Source organism: Vicia villosa, linkage group LG7 (assembly GCF_029867415.1).
Source record: "Vicia villosa cultivar HV-30 ecotype Madison, WI linkage group LG7, Vvil1.0, whole genome shotgun sequence".
In the NCBI taxonomy this organism is placed as follows: Eukaryota; Viridiplantae; Streptophyta; class Magnoliopsida; order Fabales; family Fabaceae; genus Vicia; species Vicia villosa.
This window is the reverse complement of record NC_081186.1, coordinates 104647883-104670431: the sequence shown is the minus strand read 5'-3', so window position 1 is coordinate 104670431 and position 22549 is coordinate 104647883. Positions and strand designations below refer to the sequence as shown.

The 22549-nt window shown below is 32.3% G+C and overlaps 2 protein-coding genes and 1 pseudogene across 2 annotated transcripts; 2 read left to right on the top strand and 1 right to left on the bottom strand.

Annotated features, from left to right (window-relative positions):
- Positions 1–4531: 4531 nt before the first annotated feature.
- On the bottom strand, positions 4532–7090 carry LOC131616350 (pentatricopeptide repeat-containing protein At3g04760, chloroplastic-like). The gene is made up of 2 exons (XM_058887657.1): positions 5055–7090; positions 4532–4971 (listed from the first exon to the last, which is right to left on the bottom strand). The coding sequence occupies exon 1, from the start codon at positions 6948–6950 to the stop codon at positions 5085–5087; it is 1866 nt and encodes a 621-aa protein (XP_058743640.1). The 5' UTR covers positions 6951–7090; the 3' UTR covers positions 4532–4971; positions 5055–5084.
- Positions 7091–8492: 1402 nt separating this feature from the next.
- LOC131619905 (uncharacterized) lies at positions 8493–12202 on the top strand (the record flags this gene model as incomplete). The annotated part of the gene is made up of 6 exons (XM_058890943.1): positions 8493–8831; positions 9010–9087; positions 9190–9265; positions 9726–9787; positions 10243–10316; positions 11963–12202. Coding segments are annotated over 4 exons (510 nt in total), but the record flags the coding sequence as incomplete, so codon positions are not given.
- Positions 12203–18748: 6546 nt separating this feature from the next.
- On the top strand, positions 18749–21018 carry LOC131619904 (uncharacterized; annotated as a pseudogene).
- The last annotated feature ends 1531 nt before the right edge of the window (positions 21019–22549 follow it).

Sequence of the window (22549 nt, the reverse complement as noted above, 5' to 3'; positions counted from 1 at the left end):
CACCTCCTTCACCTCATTCACCTCCTTCACCTCCTTCACCTCTTTCACCTCTTTCACCTCCTTCTTTGAAGAACCCTTTCTTCCCTTAGCGCCCTCTTTAGAAGACGCAGTCCTGCGTGCTTGTTGGTTGTCTGACATGTTCCTGTAAACAGTTGAAATTGATTAATATGCGAGACAAAATAAAAAACAAAAAAATTTGAACTTCTGATACAATTCGGAAGTTCATTTCCGAAAACTGGGAGGGAGGTGTTTTCGGAAATGAACTTCCGAAACACCCCTGCGATGGGCTTTTCTGCAACTTCCATGGCAGACCCCTAAACCAAACTTCAAACCAAATCAAAATGCTTTTAAACAACCTAAATACTACTAACAACCTAACCATATATCATTTATGCAATTAAAACCCTAAATAACATGCATTTGAATAATAGATCTAAAAATTTCAAAACTTACAAAGTGTTAGGATTGAGGGCTTTTGAATGTTGTTTAGCAGTGTGATTGGAGCCTTGATGCAGCTTTGGAATTCTGTTTGCACAAATTTTCGCCTTTGCCACTTTTTGTTTTGATTTAGGGTAAATGATTGGGGGAGGGGGAGTGTTTTGATAAATCAGCAGAAATCGCAGTATTTCGGAAGTGAACTTCCGAAATAATGTTTTCGGAAATGAACTTCCGAAATAAGTCAATTTTTTCAAAAAAAAAAGCGCTTCGGAAGTTTATTTCCGAAGCAGGGGTATTTTGGTATTTTCGCTGGGGGTGACCCCCTTAGGGAGGTGGCCAAAGAAATTTTCTTAATGATATATGTATATATATGTGGATATGAGAATCATGTTTGATCACTTAGAATTGAATGAGCTATGTTGTATGACATGAACATGTGAATCTTGATTAATTGTTTATGATGCATGTTTATGGGAAGAGTGGCGAATTCTTGAAATGTATTCTTATTGTATTTTACATTTCCCATTATTATGTTTTCTATAAGAAGTTGAATTCTCACCCTTCTGTTTGAATGTTATCCTTTGTTGGTAACGTGCAGGTTTAGTGGATAGTGACGCTTCGAAGGAGGCTTAGCGTCGAGATTTAGATCTCTAGTAGGGTGTCGTGACTAAGTAGTCACTTGTGCTCTGGTCATATGTAACACATGGGAGTTGGGTTTTATATTTTCATGACTCGATATTATGAGATATTTGTTTACTCATATTGTATTCGTATTTGAATATGTTATTTTTATTAATGTGTAGCCTTGAGCCAAGATGTTGAGACATGGTGGATGATGTATGGGAATCATCCTATTTTACCATTTATTTAATGAGATGATTATTCCGCTGTGGTTTGCATGTTGTTTTAAATTCCCGTGTTATTTGGAAATGACCATTGCATGTTTAAAGATAAAATATTTGTTCTATTTTGAAATATGTGTAACGCCCTCGTGAGATGCATGCTTTCTTTACTCTGATTTACGCAAATATATGCCTTATTTGTTTAGTATAGAATTGGGGGTGTTACAATATGGATGTTACATACCTCCAGTATTTTTTATTTGAATTTAGTTAGCGAGTGGAACTGGGGGGCGGCTGTTTGTATAACTATACCAAAAGCTGAATGAAGCTTCTAACTGGAGGACAAGGCAATTCACTGACTCTTACACACTGTTGGCGGTACTTTTCGTTCCAATCATTAATTCTAATTTGGTTTTAATATTTTGTTCTTACATAGCTCTTACTCGTTTTTCAGTGATGGATCATTTCTCACTTCCATCGCATTCATGGTTTCTACTTTGATTATGACTATCGTGAAGTGATGTCGCAGGCTGACAAATACCTCTTGCGAAGAAGGAATAATGATGTGCCAATGTTCTAGGTGTATGTTGACCGGACCGTTTACGATGACACCAATTGGAAGCCTTACGAGGATCACAAGGAGATGGACCCCTTCAACCCCATCTCATTATACTCAGGGTGGATGGCATATATGGGAGTAACATTATGGTCAGGTATCTTCCTAAGTGATGCATGCGATAATTTGGCTATGTGCAGACCATCCCAAGATCCCTCTTTCAGACTGTTCCTGACACCATTGTTCGTCGGGGTCTCGATGGCATCTTTCAACATTGGGAGCATCATATGGTGCCAGATGAGTATCAGATGATGCCACCATCAAGCAGTTTCTATTGTGTGGAGGGATACGTGACATGGTTCTACAGAGTGTCACACCATATCATGACACCGTATGCTCTTGGTTGTCCACCTAAGTCAGCTCATGAGGATATCTTGGAGACCCAGCAGACCCATGATGAGCATTCCACTAGTCTTGTCAATTTATCAGCGTATACAATTGTTTAGGCAAGAAACTTTGGGCTTATAAGTGATTGAGAGAGGTGATCCTGAAACGGTGGCCATCGTAGAAAGGATGGTTAGGGAGACAACGAGTGCTATGGGATATAGGAGGTAGAGGAGGGGTCAGAGGGTGAAGTTAGACACACGCAGTAGGCTATGCCCTTCTTTTTTTTATTTGTCAATGTGTTGATATTACATTCGTACTTTCTGAACAACATTGTATTATTTTTCAATATATCAGAACAATATTACCAATTACGTGTTTGTTTTATTGTTTTCCAAATTGTGTTTGACTATAAGTAGGTTACCTTCTATGTGTTTGTTTTATTGTGTCCCATTAGCCTGTTTATTAACTGTTTAACTAAATTATGAATCAAACTGACATTAATCGTGTTTTAAAAATGTCAAACAAACATGTTTCTACCCACCATTCAGACCAGCCATGTTTTCAGATATACATATCCGAAACGTCTTAGAGTGTTTTCGGATATGCATATCAAAACCAATTTTTATAAAATTCGGTGGTTCGTTCGGAGATGCATTTTCAAAGAACAATTTGGAGTTTTCAAATGTGTTTTTTATCCAATAATAGTGCATTAAAAAATTCTCAAATTGAATATTCAAATATTTGAATAAATCTAAACTCGTATGCTTTCAATTTATGATATTTCATTGCCTCATAAAAAAAATTATGGTATATCATATCTATGGTTTACAAATTTCCACAATTTTTCCTACTCATCATGTAATAATAAAATACAACCTCTCCAAAGTTTAACTAACATGTACTCGATTATAACATGTATGTCAGAAGTAACAAACCATTTGATGTTTGTGTAAACTTCAAAAACTAGGGCTAGACACCGTTTGGTTTAGATTGAATTCGGGCCCAATATTCCAAACTGACTCAAAGTCTCAAACCATGGATACAAATGTTATGCCTAATTTCGACTGATTTTAATTCGGTTTGATCAGATTCGATTTAATCGATTTATCGAGTAAAATGGATCGGTTTGTTCGATTAATTGATCCTTACATTTATTATAAAAAAAAGTCAGAGTATAAAAGTTATCCATATTTTAGTTTTCTCTTTTTAAATATTACAAACTATACCATCATTCAAATAAGACAAATGACTCAATTTAACAGTTTTTAACATTCAGCAGATAAATTAGGGCCTTCAAATATTACATATGGCCCTAGTTAAAATCATTTCCATCAATCTAATAGTAGCACAAAGTCATAAGGCCATTAATAGTATCTATTGTATCATGCATAGTGACTAAAACAACTTCTTATTGCTCTGGCTGCAAACACATTCATAGTCAAACATTTGAATGAGAGAAGGACAATTACATTATAGTTATGTAAAGATATACAATATGGTATTGGTTAGTAATACCAAGGCACTATGCTTAATACCTTAATCTTGGTCCTGGTGTTGATGGAGGGATAGCTTGAACCATAACATCATAGCCATTATCACCATCATAATAATATTCACTTTTCAATGAGTTCTTACACTTCCATTTCCTTAAACTAGCACAAGTACAACACACAAAAATTCACACATTAATAGTTTAGGTGAAAGACACAAACTAGAAAACAGCCACTATGCTTAAATTTGAACTATTCAACTCTTACCTTCTCTAGGTTTTATTAATCACTAAATATTGTTGATTAGGATTCTAAAACAGTGGTCATAACCAATATTAGTGGACAAAATAAAAAAGTAAGAAACATTATTAATCACAAAAATAATTTTTGAAAGGAACTAAGAACAAATTTTTGAAAGTTCTTATCTTAATACAATGAACTATTTACTCACAAACAACCAAGAAATTAACATTTACTTACATGTTACCATCACCATATTAATTATAAGAAATGTAAATAAAATTTCAGTTTAGGTTATGAAGTTAAAAAGGAAAGAAGTTTTCATCACCAAGGGTATAAGCAGTCGGATTCAGTTCACCGTGGATAAAATTTCTTCAACCGAAACCGACCGGCAGTAACCATCTTAAACCATATTTTTTTAAACCGTCCAACCCGATTTAACCAATTGATCCAACCACTGCCTACGGGCCTAGCGGGTTGGACGGCTTGAGGCAGTTTTATTTACTTCTGTCCAGCCCTATATAAAACCTTTGACCAACAAACAAATTGGGAGCAAGCATTAAGTTGGTACTCATTAATTGAATTGAACCAAAAAATTTCATTAGACTAAATATTCTTGTACCTCAAAATGCGTTATGTTAATTCAAACAAAATAAATGAATGGTTTTTCCTTGGATGATACAAGTCTTCTTCAGCAACAATATGTACTGATATAAAAAACTAAAAAAGAAAACATATCTGGCTACAAGAGCACAAGCCCGAGTTCGGACGGTTTCATGGCATTACGAATCCTATAATTGTACAAGTAGTAGTGAACCTGTCCATCTCCAGGTCCAAATTTGAGATCTTTAAGGAAACCTTCATTATGCATCACATCCAAGGCACTGAAAACATCGAAATCCTTCTGCTTTGCCACGATCATCGCATCGTTCATCAACTGAGGCAGTGGAGTTTTAGTAGCCACATTATAGTTGTCAGAAGTAACCATCCATTTGATATTTGTGTAAACTTCAATAACCTTTGAATAACAAATAAATTGGGAGCAAGAAATAAGTAGGTATTCATTAATTGAATTGAAAAAACAAATCTTATTGGGAAGACCTGAATAAATTTTATGCCCATGAAGTTAGTTCATTCTGATATTGCGAGCTCGTTGTGCGCATCATTCGCAAGAAACGTTTTATTCAAACGTTTGAATGAATCTTGCGAAATAGCATCCATGTTAACAAGTGAGTTAGCCAACTCCATAGCGTCATTTCGCCATCCTCCAATACCAATCCCTCGAATCAACAATGTGTAGGTTGTTTCATTTGGCAAGCATCCTCTCTGATTCATAGCAGCAAGCACCTCAATAGCATCTATGACTCTTTGCACCTTGCACAATCCATGAATAACAGCATTGTAAGTAATAACAGTAGGCTGAAACTTGCGACTCTCCATCATGTCAACCAGCAACTCAATTGCCTGATCCACCAATCCATCTATGCACAAGCAAGAAATAAGTGAATTATAGGTGATCTCATTAGGATCAATGCCTTTGCTTAACATCTCTAGAATCATCCATAACGCTCTAATTTCATTGCCGCTGCTCCACAATGCATCAAACAATGTATTATAAGAACTTGCATCTGGAGGACAGCCCACTTCACTGAGCTTCTTCAAGATGTGCAAAGCTTCACCAACATGTCCATTCTTACACAGAGAAGCCAAGATCGAGTCATAGCAACTAATATCAGGCAAACGACCATCTGATATCATTTTATCCAAATACTCAAAAGTTCTATCCAACAACCCTTCTCTACACATTCCATTAACAACAACATTGTAAGTATGCACATTAGGTCGAAGCCCTCTCGACAACATCTCATCCAAAAGCTTCATAGCTTCGTCGATACCACCTTTGATAATAGTTGCTTCAATAAGATAATTATAAGTTGCAACATTGGGAGCCAAACCGCTCTTCTTCATACTCTTCAACACATTCACAGCCTCATCAATTTTTCCATTACAACAAAGCGAACCAATCAAAGTGTTGTACATCACAGAACTCGGCTCACAACCTTTATCCAACATATCCGACATCAAACGTTCCCCAGCTTCCCATTTCCCTTCATTCAAAAGACTCTTCAACAGAATGTTATAAGTACTCACACCAGCAACACAGCCCTTACTACTTATACTACTAAGATACTCAAAAGCTCTATCCAACATCCCTTTTCTACACATACCATTAACAACAACATTGTAAGTATACGCATTAGGTTGAAGCCCTCTCGATGACATGTCATCCAAAAGCTTCAAAGCTTCATCAATACCACGTTCAATAATAGTTGCTTCAATCAAAATAGTATAAGTTATAACAGTTGGTTTACAATTTTCTTTCAACAACTGATCCATAACCCTTAAAGCCAAATCAAGTTTACCCCTCTTACAAAAATTCCCAATAAGAATAGTGTAAGTAACAACATTAGGAAAAAAACCTCTCTTTTTCATTTTATCAAGCACCTTATTAGCAGCATCAACTCTATCAGCTTTACAAAACCCATTTAGAACAGCATTATAAGCGAAAACATTAGGCTCACCGTGCTTTTCCAAAATCTCCATAATTTGAATAGCTTTCTCGATTTTCTTAGAATTGAAAAAACCCTTAATCAATTGTGTGCAAAGAATAACATCAGGTTTATAACCCCTATTAACCATTCGCTGAAGTAAGTAGAGAGACTCATCGTACTTAGCTAATTTGCATGACTTGTAGAGAGCTTTGATGGAATTTTTGTCTCGAAAGTCGCAATTTTGAACAAGTTTTGGCCTTGTTTCATTGACTCTGAATTGTTCTTGGTTGATTGGTGTTCTTCGATTATTATTAGTGTTGCCTTCGTTTAGAAGTGGGGTTGAGGAAGTGACGATGGAGTTGGGATTTGAGTGGCGAGAGGTGCGGTTTGGGTGGTTTCTGAAATTGAGAGTGTGTGACAAGAATTCAGTTGAAAATGTTGTCATTGATAGTAACGATGATGTTGTAGTTTGAGTTTGGAGAAAATGTAGTGTCTGTGAGAAGAGAAAGAGAGGAGAAGATAAGGAGAATCTGTTAGGGTGTGTGTTCGGTAGCAAAGAGAAATTAAGAAGAGAGAAAAAGTAAAGAGAGAATGAGAGAAGAGAGAAAGAGATAAGAGATAGAATGAATTTAATATATTGTTTGGTATAAGAGAAAGAAGAGAGAAATAGAGAAGAGATAAGTGTTGATAAGTTTTAAAAATACAAATATATCTCTCCACTAATCATATTTAATTTAATTTTTCATTTATATTCAATTTTTTATGGTTACATAGTTATTTTTTTATTATTTATTTTATTAAATATATTAATTACTTTTTATTTTATATAAATTTTATACATACCACATAATGAAAAGGTAATTAATATATTTAATTAAAAATTTTAATTTATATTTATTGACATTGTAAAATTATTTTACACTATCATTCAATAAAAAACTAATAAAATGCCTTGTAATTAAAAGAACTTTTAAATTAAAGTGTGATTTATTATGATACAAGGTTCTGATTGGTTGACCGTGTAAGTGTAAAAATTTACACCGTTATGAACCTTTTTCTCTTAATTAAAACACAAAAATGAAATTATTGAATTTATTGTTTTTTGTGTTAATTTACTAATAAGTCCTTAATTAAAACTTTGGGTCAGTTTGATAAAAATAGCGGTTGACTAATAAGCTAGCTGATAGCTTATAGCTTATGACTGATGGTTGATGACTGATGACTTATAGCTTATAGCGGATGATTGAGACATATAGCTTATAAGCTCATTGAAGTGTTTGGTAAAATTAGCGGTTCAATTAACTTATAATTGTAAATGACATAAAAGATATTTAATATATAATTATTTTATTTTAAATTAAAATAAATTATAAGGGTTAAAAATGAATTTTAATTGAATTAATAAGGATAAAAAAGGAAAAAGAGTAATAAGCTATAAGACATAAGCTAAAACGCTATTTGAAATAGCGTCTGAAAAATAAGCTATAAGCTAGTAAAATAAGCTATAAGCTCGTGATGAAAAGACCGTTACCAAACGGGTCTAAATTATCATATGATCTTATAAGACATAAGCTATAAGCTCGAAAACATGTCTTACCAAACAAAGTTATCTATTTTTAAATATATTCTCCAACTTAAAAAAAAATACTTTTGTCAAATTAATTTACGTAAAAATTATAAAACAACCATTATTTTATCTATAAAATTAAAAATAAAACAACCATGTAAGTTATTAATAATTGTGGAGTGTTATTTAACATAAAAAAAAAGTAAACGCTTCATACAATAGTATCATTATACTGTATAATACACATATATAAATGGATAAAATAATAATCATACAATAGAAAAAAGCAAGATGAGTTCTTTGGCAAGTTTGCCAAGTGTCACTCTCTTATGCATTCTCACAATTTCTTCTCTTTCTATTTATAGTAACTTCTATTATTTATTTATCTTTTAACATTTTATTTATTTTTAATTATATTTATTTGTTATCATTATTCAGTTTTGGGAATCTGAAAGATCCCCTTCCTCTTCATACGCAAAGTATTTACTGCTTGGACCATTGGGAAATCAATTTTGTTCTTGGAAACAACCAAAACCACCTTCACCAAAATCGATTTGGGGAAGAGGAAGAAACAAGCCGTTTCACCTATTCTCCCTCTCCAAATCACACCCACATCAAAAACGCCTCACCACAACTTCTATCATTTCTCTTCACAAACCAAACCACCCTCACCCTCCATCTTCAACCACAACCATGATGTGGGAACGTGAATACGATGAACACCATCACCACCACCACACCGCCTCTCTAAAACCTAAGGTTCTCCAAACCCTCACCCTCTGTCATCTTCCTTAGGGTTTTCTTCTCAACTTCGATTTCTTCTCACCTCTCCCCAAACCCAAGATTCTCCAAACCCTCACCCTCTGTTATCTTCCTTAGGGTTTTATTTTATCAATTTAGGCTTTGTTTTGTTTTGTTACTAATTTGTGATTTGCAGGATTATTACAAGATACTGGAAGTAGATTATGATGTTGATGACAATGCTATTTGCTCTAATTACATTTGTCTTGCTCTCGTGAGTTCCGTTTTATGTGTTCTTCTTTTTCTTATATCTCGGTGGAGCAGTTTTAGGATGGATATTAATCTCTTTTGCTATGAATTTGAATTTTGAACACAGAAATGGCACCCGGATAAGCAGAAAGACCATAACTCTGCTACGTCCATGTTTCAAGATATAAACAAGGCATATCAGGGTATTTACTATTTATCACTTTTTTCATTGTTTGGATGTAACACTATAGTAGCTTATTGTTTTCCACAATCATTGAGTATAACAATCTCTATGCTGCTGATTCTCTTTTTTTTTATTTGGATTTGCAGCATTTTTCATAGTCCTGAATTTCATGATTTCGGGCATCTTGATGCTCACATTTTTTATAATATATATGGCCTTGTGATGAGAAAACCAATAAACGACTTAAAAAAGTACCTATCGGAGTCTCTCCGATGGATCCTCAAAGTCATATATTGTGTCTCTTTTTTTTCTCAGTTCAGACCATTTTTCTTCTCTTCTTATTTCTTCCCACTCTACTACTATCGTCGTTGCTCTGTGTTGTTGTTATTATTGTAAATTGAGTTGTCGTTGTTGCTATGTGATGCGTTTGCAAGTTTGATGGTGGGTTGTTTGAAGTTTGTGATGTGGTTTTTGTACAGTGAAGATTGGTCTGTAGCTGTGAGTGAAGGGTGACAATTTGTGACTCAGTTTTGAGGACGAGGTAAGTGATATTTTAGCAGGTTGTTTCAGGTGTTAAGTGATATGGTGGTGTTTAGAGGTGCATGTTTAAGTTTCTGGTATTTTTTTAAAATACAAACCATTTAGAATAGTTATATGGTGGTATTTAGAGATGTAATTAGCAGGTGTGTAGTAAATTTTGGTATGACCAACTATTTATCGCCTCTATTATTTTGACAATAGTTTTTTTTATGCTAATTACACTTAAGCACACTTTCATTCTAAAAGTTTCTGTATAATTTGTTTTTTTCTCTTGTGTTTTGCAGATTTAATAGGATTCACAATTAAATAAAGTTTCAAGTGAAACCTTATAATTGAATACCTTTTGAAACATTTTGGTTGTTTTAACTACTCAAGTTATGAGTGTCTTTTGTTGCTGTTAAGCCATATAAAGCTTTGATGATTTAAGCACGTCAATCATTGTTTGCATTAACTCAGGTTTAGCAATCCAGTTGAATCCGATTGAACAGGGCAAGATGGACAGTGGAAGTTGGAACCAACCACATTTTCTTGTGAGTACAAAGTATGTTTTAATTGTTCTTTACTTAAAATGGTGCATGTTTGAATACTGCATGTATGACATGCATGAATAAATGTCTGCAACATGGTTGATGCTGGTATTATTTGAATGATTGCAGTTTGGTTATGGTACAATGGGTTCAAAAATTAGAGTGTATTAGTTTGAAATGATTAATAATTGAAGGTTGTTAAATTTCGTGTTTGGATATTATGCAGGTTAACTTGGTTTGAAATTCTGTGAAGATTTTTGTGGGTTTAACTGGTTGTTTGGTCTTGGTGCAGGTCTGTTATAGATAGCAGGTTGTTATGGTTTTGACACATCTATAGCACTAAATTTAAGCAAGGTTTGAGTGGAATTTGGTTCAGTTCAGGTGAGTATGTTCAAGTTTTGATTAGCATGGCAAGGTTTGAGTCAGCACGAGTTTCAGTTCTAGCTTTAATTTTGAAGGTCAATCTCATGTTTGGCTGCACATTGTGATTTTAGTATTGACTTTTTCTCTGTCTCATTTCAGCGTGAATAGTTTCTTTGCTAATTGTTGTGGTATGGATAAGGCATGATGTAGTTTCTTTATGTGTGTAGTTGATTGTTTTCAGGTTGAGTTTATATTAATAGGTGGAACTTTCATGTCTCTTCCAGCGGATTATCGTGATTACTTTATAAGGTATCTTCATGATCCTTTGTCGAGTCACACCTCTGCTAATGTAGAGGAGGCGGTAACGTATTCTGAGCATAGTGCAACCAAGTGTATTGTGTCACTACATCAAGTGCTCACCAAGGCTGGTTAATGAATGGTTGTTAAAAGTAATTGAATTTCTCTTTATAGTTAAATTAACAGTATTTTATTTCTGCCTTATAGAATGAAAGTAACTGGTGAGATTTTCATGTCACAAGGAAAAAATTCGTCATACCGCTTACTGGAAAATGTTGCAATAATAACTCTCGAGGTAGGGCTGGTGTAACTTAGAACTCATTTATAACTTCCTCCTTTTCTTGCACCATTGTATACTATACAAATACAAATACAATTTATTTCAGGACCTGATGCAATTCAATTGTTTGACAGTTCCAATGTGCACCTCAAAAATCTGCTAAAACCTGTTTCAATTCTATCATTATTTGACAGTTCCAATGTGCACCCGTAAATTCTGCTAAAATATGGTGCAATTCTATCACTGACAGTCACATAACAGTATATATGTCTTGGCCACTATTTTTTACATCCAGTTCATTACTCTTTGAAGTCTTACAAGAATTAACAGTTTGCACTAGCTATATGGATGGAGACAGCTCATCTAATGCCATATTTCGGAGGAAGATGATATTGAGAAGCAAGACATCTAAACAGAGTATGAGACTAAGAGGTTTGTAGACACTTTAAATTTATACTAATAGTAATCATGATAATCATTATAACCTTTGGTACTATACCATATGAATTTTAAATATATAGTATGTTCAAACATTTTTGGATTTGTTAAAATTCATTGCCTACTAATGTTAAATTCATGTGCTATTGATGCATTATAATGTCATAGGATTGATCTTCCTTTTGTTCAATATATAATAGTTGTCCTCTGCTTTATTGATTATAACATTTAAAGCTAAACTTTTTACTGATGCATTGTAATGTCATAACAGGGCTACAGCAGCAGAGCCATGGTCTGGGGTCAAGGTGACTAATATACGGAGTTTTGGAACTGGATTTCAAGACGGTGGATTTGTTTATTTGGCGGAAAGTGTTTGAAATGAAACTAATTGTAGAATTGATACATTGCATACTTGATATATTTAGCTGGCATTTGGCTAAATTATTTTTTCTTACTCTGTAACCAACAATTGTACTACGTTTATAGCTTTATGCTACTGATTTTTCCGTTTCTCGCATTGTTACAGTTTGTGTGACAATTGTCTTAATTAATGATTAGTGCTCTGTTTAACAAAAACAAATAGTGTATCTCCAAATAGTTTCCTTCAATAAATGGTTGATGAATGTTTTAAAATTATAAAGTGTTTGATCTTTTCATTCTTCATATTTCCTTCACATCTCTTTCAGATAAACTATTATAGATTGCATTCAAGCATGTATTTTTCTATATGTAACGAACAATGAAATCCATTGATTGTTTAATAAAATTCAATTTCAATTATCTATATTCTTTAGTTTTTGTTTTAAACATCAAATATATGATTATTTATAACTTTTGTCCCGTGCCTCGCACGAACATCTATGATTTGTATGATTAGTATTTTTTTTAATAACAAATTAACATTGCTATTAAAATTTTCGTCTTTTGAAAAATGAATTAGTTTTTTTTTTATCTCTTTCATAGATCATAGTTCTCTAATACAATTCTATCTCATATATTAATAATTAAAACTTTTCATTTTAAGTTTTAAATTATAAATAAATCTAAAATATATTTTTCTCATAAATTTAAATTCGTGTCTGACACGGGTATACATATTAAATTTAAGCCCGTGCCTCGCACGGGTATACACACTAGTTTTATAATGAATTGACATCTCTCTCCCTTTTTTTCACTGGATAGAGAAGAAAACAAAAAGTTAATATTTGGTCTCTTTAACTTTTCTCTCTTTAACTTTTCTCATACACCAAACAATAGAAATAAACATTCTTTTCTGTATTTCTTTCTCTCCTTATTCTCTCTTCTTTATTCCAAAATTATTCATTTTCTTTTATACTACTGGTTTTTTTTTTTTTTGATTTTCTATGTTACTTCCATTAATGTATTATAATTGTTTTTCAACTTTAAATTATTATTTTTATTATTTCATATAAATTATATATAAAATTTAATAATATAAATATTTTTTATTTAATATAAGTTATATAAATTATATATAATATTCTTTTTATGTTTCTGTTATTTAATAATAGGTTATTTTATGTTTTTTTTTATTAGATGATTCATCACGATTTCAAAATTATTATGAACACATAGTTTAATTTGTGTCGGAAAATAATATTTTTAATGAAGTGTATTAAATTTTTTTTAACATTTTGTAATAAGTTGTAATTTTTTTAATCACTCAACAATATAATTTTTTTATTTAATTATTTATGCATCTACTATCTACCCAATATTATTAAATTGACCAATCTACCTAATCTACTATCTACCCATTACTATTCAACTGACCAATCTACCTAATTTATCCTTTCATCCAAAAAAATTTACACTACAAAAAGGACAGTTTCGTAACCTACTAATTAAACCACATTTTCATTACAAACTACCCATAAAGCCCTTTGATCAACTACAATATTTCACCTTTCCCACTTCCCTACGACCATGTATTCTCATTTCATTGACTGATTTATTTAAAATTTTTAATTTCCAGCTTTCTTTCTCTCCCTTATGCCAACTTTCCCTCTCTTTTTATTTTTAAATCAATTAAAAAGAGTTGTGATTATATACATTTATATTAATTATGTTGAAATATATTTTTAACTCTTACTTTTAAAATAATAAAATTTTGATCACCTATTTAAATAATACAGTATTTAACTATTTGTATTCTCTATTTTCACTTTTCTTAATTTTTGAATCTCTTCATATTTATAGAGAGCACCAATATTTCATAATTTTTTTAAATATGAGATCTAAAATGTTATTAAATTTATTAATCATATTTAAATTTATTTTCAATTATTTATATATAATACTTAAATAATTTTTCCTTTATTTTACAAATGTAATTGAAATACTTCATAAAATAACACGGGACACTACCAGTTGAATTCAAGTAAAAAAACATACATATATATATATATATATATATATATATATATATATATATATATATATATATATATATATATATATATATATATATATATATATATATATATATATATATTACTTTAAAATAAGAACAGTATGATTTTCAAGCACTACTAGAGTTTAATTTTCAAGCACTACAAGTGCATAAAACTTTACGGTGTTAGTATATCACTATCAATTATGTGTGTGCCCATATAAGTGGTTATAATAAAATTCAAATGTTTCTAATGATAGAAGTGCTTTTAGAATTGTATTTAATTTATCTCATTGAATATTAGTATATAGTCATTCACACAACTAAGTTTTTATGTTACGGGTCACTATAAAATTATTACCTTTATTTAAAGACAAAATTACTATTTTCAAATACATTTAAATATGTATGATTATTGTTTAACTTACAATTAAGTAAATAATTTTATATTTTTCATTTATATTTTAAATTTTGCACTTACATTTCTTATAATATTACGAAGAAAATATTCTATCAAAATTTATATTTTTTTCATGTCTAATTAATTTACATAATAATTAATAAAATTGCTCATAGTGGTATTTAACATTGACTTTCATATCATTCAAAATATACTACATCAAATAAACATGTACCCGCGCGACATCACAGGTCTCTTACTAGTATGTTATTATAAAAAAATATTTGTGAATTTTTCAATTTTTGAATATCATATAATTTATATAAGATCCTATTGATAAAAAATGTAATCTGTTAATAAAATCCACTCACCTTCATTAAAATCCCTCCCTGTCATTTGAATCAAACAGACGCTTAATGCATCCTCTATGTCTTTTTAGAGGATGTTGGCGAAAACTCCAAAATACTCTTAGAATTCGGATATGCATTTTCGAATTCACCACATCATTTTTTTAGAGGGATTTTCGGATATGCATATCCGAAACAACTATTTTTTTCAAAATTAGGACGATTTCAGAGATGCATCTCCGAATCCACTCCATAATTTAAGTTCAGAGGGTTTTCAGAGATGCATTTTCGAACCTTTTTTAAGTATATATTTAGCGCGGACAGAACCCCTCATTCTTCATTTTCATTCAACTCATCTTCATCCCTGAATCTTTCATTTTGAGCAACTTATTGAATGTGTTACCGAAACAAGTGTTTATTCAACTCATTTCATCAAGTTTCCGAAAGCTCCAGTTTTGAGTAAGTTTCTCTAAATCATTTGTTGTACATTGTATGCATGTAATAAGTAGTTTATACTCATTTAAATTCATTAGATAGAAGTTTAATTAATGTAGATGTTTGGGTTATTATTTAATGGTTTTTGGGGCAGTTATGGTAAGAACACACACATGTGCAACAATGGCTATTCGCAAGGGTGTTCAGATATGCATTTCTGAAATTCCATATGAGGAGTTTTTGGATATGCCAATCAAATGAATACCTTAAGAGAATCACAGGGAGATGGTCCCCTTCGATCCCATCTCATTATACTTAGGGAAATGGTTTTATGATCATTAGAGATGAAAAGGTGTTGCATTGGTTCATTATTTTTCCAAACATATAGAGGTAAATTGATTTACCAAGAGAGGGAAACTGATTTCCATGCTTGCAACGAACAAAAAAAATTGAAATTTTGAAATAGGTAAATCAATTTACCAGAGAGGAAAACTGATTTACACATTAGCTTTTCTCAAAAGTGGTTTGGCAGAGATGAGGGAAAATGATTTACCCATATAGAAAAACTGAATTACCTAATCAAAATTAATAATGAAAAACTGACTAAGTTAAACGTCATTTGAAAGTGAATCAAGCAACTATCACTACTACAAATAATATATTTTTTGACAAAATTTTCACCCCACCTAACAAAATACCAAGGTGAAAACCATAGACGTGTCACATTTTAATTTTTTGAAAAAAAACATGTATTCCCTCAGTTGAGTTGACAACCTAGGGGTAAAGTATTTAGAGGACACAACTTCAAATTCCAGCAACTACATTTTAACACCTTTTAATTTTTTTATGACTTATTACCTCGGTTGGGGTGGAAACCTAGTGGGTAAAGTATTTAGAGGACTCACCTTCGAATCCCAACAATTATATTTTAACACCTTTACATTTTTTTATGACCTACTACCTTGGTTTTGCTGGAAACTGAGGGGTAATGTAGCACATTTTAATTTTTCAATTTTTATATATGACCAATTTCATGAAAAAGTTATCGAATCTTTGTCGTCCATTTATAAAGTAACAACTGTCAAAATATTGCCAACTCATCAACCGACACGAAACGTTGGTGATCCGAGTGAAACTCTCACTAGTCAATCAAAATGTGAATGCCACACAACTATCCATCTTGAATGCAAAATGCTGAAATCTAAACCTAACATAATGAAAACAATGATATTGAGAGGAAGATAGAAAAATATTTCAAGGTTGGTTTCTTACTAAAGTTTGGTTTCTCTAGTAATTCCTTGTTAAAAATGTTTAATGTTAGTTAGGAAAACATGAAAGTAACTTATTAATGTTAGTTCTAGTTATCTCAAGTAAAATGTTTAATATTGTTGTTGTTGTTGTTGTTGTTAAAACTTAATATTTAATGATTCTATTGATTTTGTTTATTTGTTGTTGTTGTTGTTAAAATTTAATATTTAATGATTCTATTGATTTTGTTTATTTGTTGTTGTTGTTGTTGTTGTGGTTGAGATTTATGTTTAAAGATTCTAAAGATTTTGTTGTTGTTGTTGTTAATGTTGTTGAGATTTGATTTTTAAAGATTCTATTGATTTTGTTTTGGTTGTTGTTATTGGTTTCGTTGTTGATGATGAGAAAGATTTAGAATTTGTTAACAAGTTTGATACTTTGGAGAATAAAACAAAAAAACCAGGTTAAAACTAAAATTTTATAAACATGACTTTACTCTTTGATTATTGTTTAAGACCGAGGTTAAAACGTAGTGCAATTTTGAAAATAAAAAAAAATGCAGTTGATGGAGATCGAATTCATGACTTGTGCCACTTTTCCCCTCGGTTATTCAAAAATCGAGGGGTAAAGTGGAAAATTTCCATGTCTCCCTTTGTTAGCTCAGCTGTGTAATCGAGGTTATACCCCTTACGTGTTTGAGGTGAAATGGAGTTATTTGTAGTAGTGCATGTTTAATTTAGCAAAACTCAAAAGGTTTAAGATGATATTTTGTGAACACTTAAAACTTATAAACCATGAATTGTACATTGTACCTTTGTCTATGATCCAATTCCATTAAAATCAAAAACTTATGCAAAATTTTATTCCAATCTTATTCTTTTTGGATCTTTCTTCTAAGACGCCTCTTGTCTTTCTTCTAAGTGTTGATGGAGGCCACATGCTCATACAGGTTGTTGCATTAGTCAAAACTTAGCCAACGATGACAGTTTGAAGTTCTCAGGGATGGGCGCCTCCCATATTTCATCAGACAGAGGTTGGGGGTCCAATACCTCCAATTCGTCCACAATGTCTGTCTCTTGTTGGCGCTGCTGGATATGAAGGATATTATCCTCCATGGTTTTGTTCTAGCGACAAATATCGTCCATAGAAGCGCACATCAATGCAATGACACTTTCTTCGCCGTCAGATTCCTCGCTCACTAAAATTATTGTCTTTTTGTTCGCCATGATGGGCATAGAGGGTGAACGCGAGGGCGATTTACCAGGGCCGCACATGTTGAAACAAATTCTGAGTTTTGAGGACAACATACTATTATTCTAACTCCTCTAACAAGTGTCCTTGCAGGTCCTCATGATGTTAGATATTATATATTTTGTTTTAGCGTTAACATGATCTTATCAATACATTGGCAAAAGCACTCAGTACAAATGATAGCAGATTACATCATTTCAAAATAAACCAACGTACATATATTCAAATGATAATGCTCATCTACTCAAAGTACTAGTCTCTGATCTCCTCAAAGTACACTGCCAGCTAAGACAGATTATTCATCTACTCAAAGGACTAATCTCTGGTCTCCTCAAAGTACACATCCAGCAAAGAATGATATTTTATTCTCATGCAAGTACAAACGATCATATGCTCCAAAGCATCTATATAACCAGTACCTCTTGCCAAGAATAAACAACTTTGACATTGAAGCTTAATCTCATATTGAATCAAAGTCCAAAATCTCATACACTAGAAGAGAAAGTAAACTCATCACTGCCAAATAGTGAATCATCTTTAAATCATCCATTCAATACTTTTGTATATCCTCAAGAGATATAAAATCTTGTTTGTAACAAGTGTGAAAGAAAGGTCTAGAGTAATACCTTAAGTGTGTGTAAGAGCCTTTTGAGGTTGTGTAAAGTGTAACATTTTTATCCCTCGTTTAAAGGATAAAAGTGTAAGATATAAGAAAATCTCACTGTGTGTGAGGACTGGACTAACCCTTTTGGTGAACCAGTATAAACTTCTGTGTGTTCTTTATTACCAGTCATTTATTTCTTTATATCCTCTTTAACACACTTAAACTAAAATTTTAAAAAGGTCACTATTCAAACCCCCCTTTCTAGTGACATTTATTTGCAACAATTGGTATCAGAGCTCGGGCTCTGAAAAAATTACACTTAACCGTGTTAGAGTAAAACGATCACAACATTCTAAAGAATGGCTGAACAAACAAAATTCATTGCTGAAGGAGGTTCATCCCACCGACCTCCACTATTCAACAGAAATAACTACTACTATTGGAAAGGTAAAATTAGACTCTTTCTCTTATCTCAAGATATAAATATGTGGTCCATCATTGAAACAGGAAACTTCACTCCAATGACTATCGCCACTGACGCTGCTCCTGCTGCTCCAAAACCTCAAGCGTTGTGGACTCCTGAAGAAAAAAACAGGTACTCTTAAACTCAAAAGCTCAATTTATTTTATCATGTGCTCTTAGCAGAGAAGAATACGATAGAATTGAAGAATGTAACACTGCCAAAGAAATCTGGGACAAACTTGAAATTCATCATGAAGGAACAAGCCATGTCAAAGAAGAAAGAATAGATATGGGAGTAAAAAAATTTGAAACTTTTGAAATGAAAGAAAATGAAACCATAGATGAAATGTTCTCCAGATTTACTATTATTATTAATGAATTAAGATCTCTTGGAAAAACTTACTCTCCTCACGAGAGGATAAGAAAATTACTTAGATGTCTTCCTAAAGTATGGAGACCAATGGTCACTGCCATTACTCAAGCTAAGGATCTAACAAGTCTACCAGTTGAGGAACTTGTTGGTTCTCTTCGTGCACATGAATGTCTCATTCTAGAAGATAAACCACTTAAGAAAGGAAAATCAATTGCTCTTAAGGCCGTTCAAAACTCAAAAGAAAAAATTGAGGAGTCAAATGAATCACCTTCTGAAGATGAGAATGATTTAGCACTCATATCCAAACGCATTCAACAAATGGTATTTCGAAGAGGACAACACAAACGACCATTTCGAAGAGATCCTCCTAAGGTTGAGATAGACAAAAGCAGAATCACATGTTATGGATGTAACAAAGTTGGACACTTCAAAACCGAATGTCCTCAAAGGTTCGTCAAAGGAACACCCTTCAAAAAGAAGTCAGTGATGGCTTCATGGGATGGATCTGAAAACTCAAACTCAGACACTGATGAAGAAGAAGCAAATCTATGCCTTATGACTACATCTGAAACTGAAGTAAGTTCTCTTATCTCCTGTGATACTTGTCATGAAATGAATATTATGTTTGACAATCTGCTTGAGGATTCAAACCTCTTAACTCAAAAATGTTTCTTCCAAAAAGAACAAATTTCAAACTTAATCAAAGAAAAGGAAGAGTTAAAGAAAACCATTGATAAACAATCTGTCACAATTACAAATTTATACAATGCTCACTCTTCTCTCTCCTCTAAACAAAAATTACTAATTGATAATACAAATCTTCCAAAAATAAAGACTTTAGAAAATAAGATAGAAAATCTAACTCAGGATATCACAAAATTTGTTAAGTCTACTGAAACATTTCAAAACATAATGGGATCTCAATCAGGCATTTTTGACAAAGCAGGAATAGGGTTCAAATCCTCAAAAAATAAAAAAATGTATGAAACGTTTTTTACACCTCATATTAAAAATACAAACTCAGGTAACATCACTTTAGTACAAAAAAAAATGCTGCTACTGCAAAAAAACAAATCACGAGGAGTTAAAATGTTTTTTTAAAAAACCATTTAAACAAAACCATGTCAAAAATCAACACAATATATTTCCTACTTGGAAAGAGAAATCTCTCTCCAAACCCATAAAATTTGTACCAGCTTCCAAACTTATATTATCTAAAGATAAACCTAACCCTAAAGGACCCACTCAAATTTGGGTACCTAAGAAAATGCTAACATCTTCTACAGGAATGTCTTCTCTCAATAAAGAAAAAGGTTTGGTACCTGGACAGCGGTTGCTCTCGTCACATGACTGGAGATAAAGACTGCTTCATATCTCTAGAAGATAAGGATAGAGGATCAGTCACATTTGGCAACAATGAAAAAGCCAAAATAAAAGGTATAGGAACCATTGGTAAGAATGGTTCCACTGTAATTAAAGATGTTCAATTTGTAGATGGATTAAAACATAATTTGTTAAGTATAAGTCAGCTATGTGATAATGGTTATGAAGTTGTATTCAAACAAAATACTTGCATCGTAAAACATCCTCTCACAAACGAAACTCTTTTTTGTGGAACCAGACACAAAAACTTATATACTCTTTTCTTAGATGAAATCTCATCTGAAACATGCTTTGCATCTCATGAAAATGAAAAATGAATTTGGCACAAACGTTGTGGCCACACCAACATGAGAACTATCTCAAACCTAATGAAACTTGAACTAGTAAGAGGGATTCCCAAAATAAAATTCAATAAAGACGCTGTATGTGAAGCTTGCATCAAAGGTAAACATGCAAAAAGTAGCTTCAAATCAAAAAATATTGTGTCCTCAAATAAACCTTTAGAACTCATTCATGTGGACTTGTTTGGTCCTGTCAAAACTGCAAGTCTTAGTGGAAAAAGATACGGGTTTGTAATTGTAGATGATTACTCTAGATTCACTTGGGTTCTATTCCTCAAACACAAAGATGACTCTTTTGAGGCTTTCAAAAATTTCTGCACAAAAGTTCAAAATGAAAAAAGTTCTAAAATTATTTCAGTAAGAAGTGATCACGGAAGAGAATTTGAAAACTCTTTCTTTAAACAATTCTTTGAAGAAAATGGCATTTCTCACAACTTTTCATGTCCTAGGACTCCTCAACAAAATGGTGTGGTTGAAAGAAAAAATAGAAGCCTTCAAGAAATGGCTAGAACTATGATAAATGAATCAAATGTAGAAAAATATTTTTGGGCTGAAGCAGTTAATACATCCTGTTACATTCTAAACAGAGTCACCATTAGAAAATTATTAAACAAAACTCCATATGAGTTATGGAAAAATAGAACTCCAAACATTTCGTACTTTCGTGTTTTTGGATGTTATTGTTACATCTTAAATAACAAAGATAATCTAGGAAAATTTGACTCTAAATCTGACAAAGGGATATTTGTTGGATACTCTCAAACTTCAAAAGCATATAGAATTTACAATCTCAAAAATCAATGTGTAGAAGAAAGCATGCATGTTATTTTTAATGAAACTAATACCATTGAAAGTCTTGATGATGAATTAGATGAACAGATGGAAATCCTCAACAAAGAAATCCATGTAGACGCTATGGAAGAATTCCTTCCACCTCCCCCAAAAGGATGGAAAACCGTACCACATCATCCTCATGATGTAATTATTGGTGAAACCTCTGACCAAGTACGTACAAGACAATTCTTCAAAGACAAAAACAACAACCTAGCAATGATATCCCAAATTGAACCCAAACACATAAACGGTGCAATACAAGATGTTTCATGGATCCAAGCCATGACTGAAGAACTTGCACAATTTGAAAAGAATCAGGTATGGAAACTCGTTCCAAATCCTCTTGATAAAACTATTATTGGAACCAGATGGATTTTCAGAAATAAACTAGATGAAGATGGAAACATTATAAGAAATAAACCTAGACTGGTTGCTCAAGGGTATGATCAACAAGAAGGAATTGATTATGATGAAACTTACGCTCCAGTAGCTAGACTTGAGGCTATACGTATCCTTCTTGCATATGCTGCACACAAAGGTATAAAACTCTTTCAAATGGATGTTAAAAGTGCATTTTAAATGGCTTTTTAAACGAAGAAGTTTTTGTTAAACAACCATCCGGATTTGAGGATTCAAAATTTCCAAATCATGTCTTCAAATTAACAAAAGCTCTCTATGGTCTAAAACAAGCTCCTAGAGCTTGGTACGAAAGACCTAGTCTGATCTTACTTGAAAATAACTTTTCTAGAGGAAAAATTGACACTACC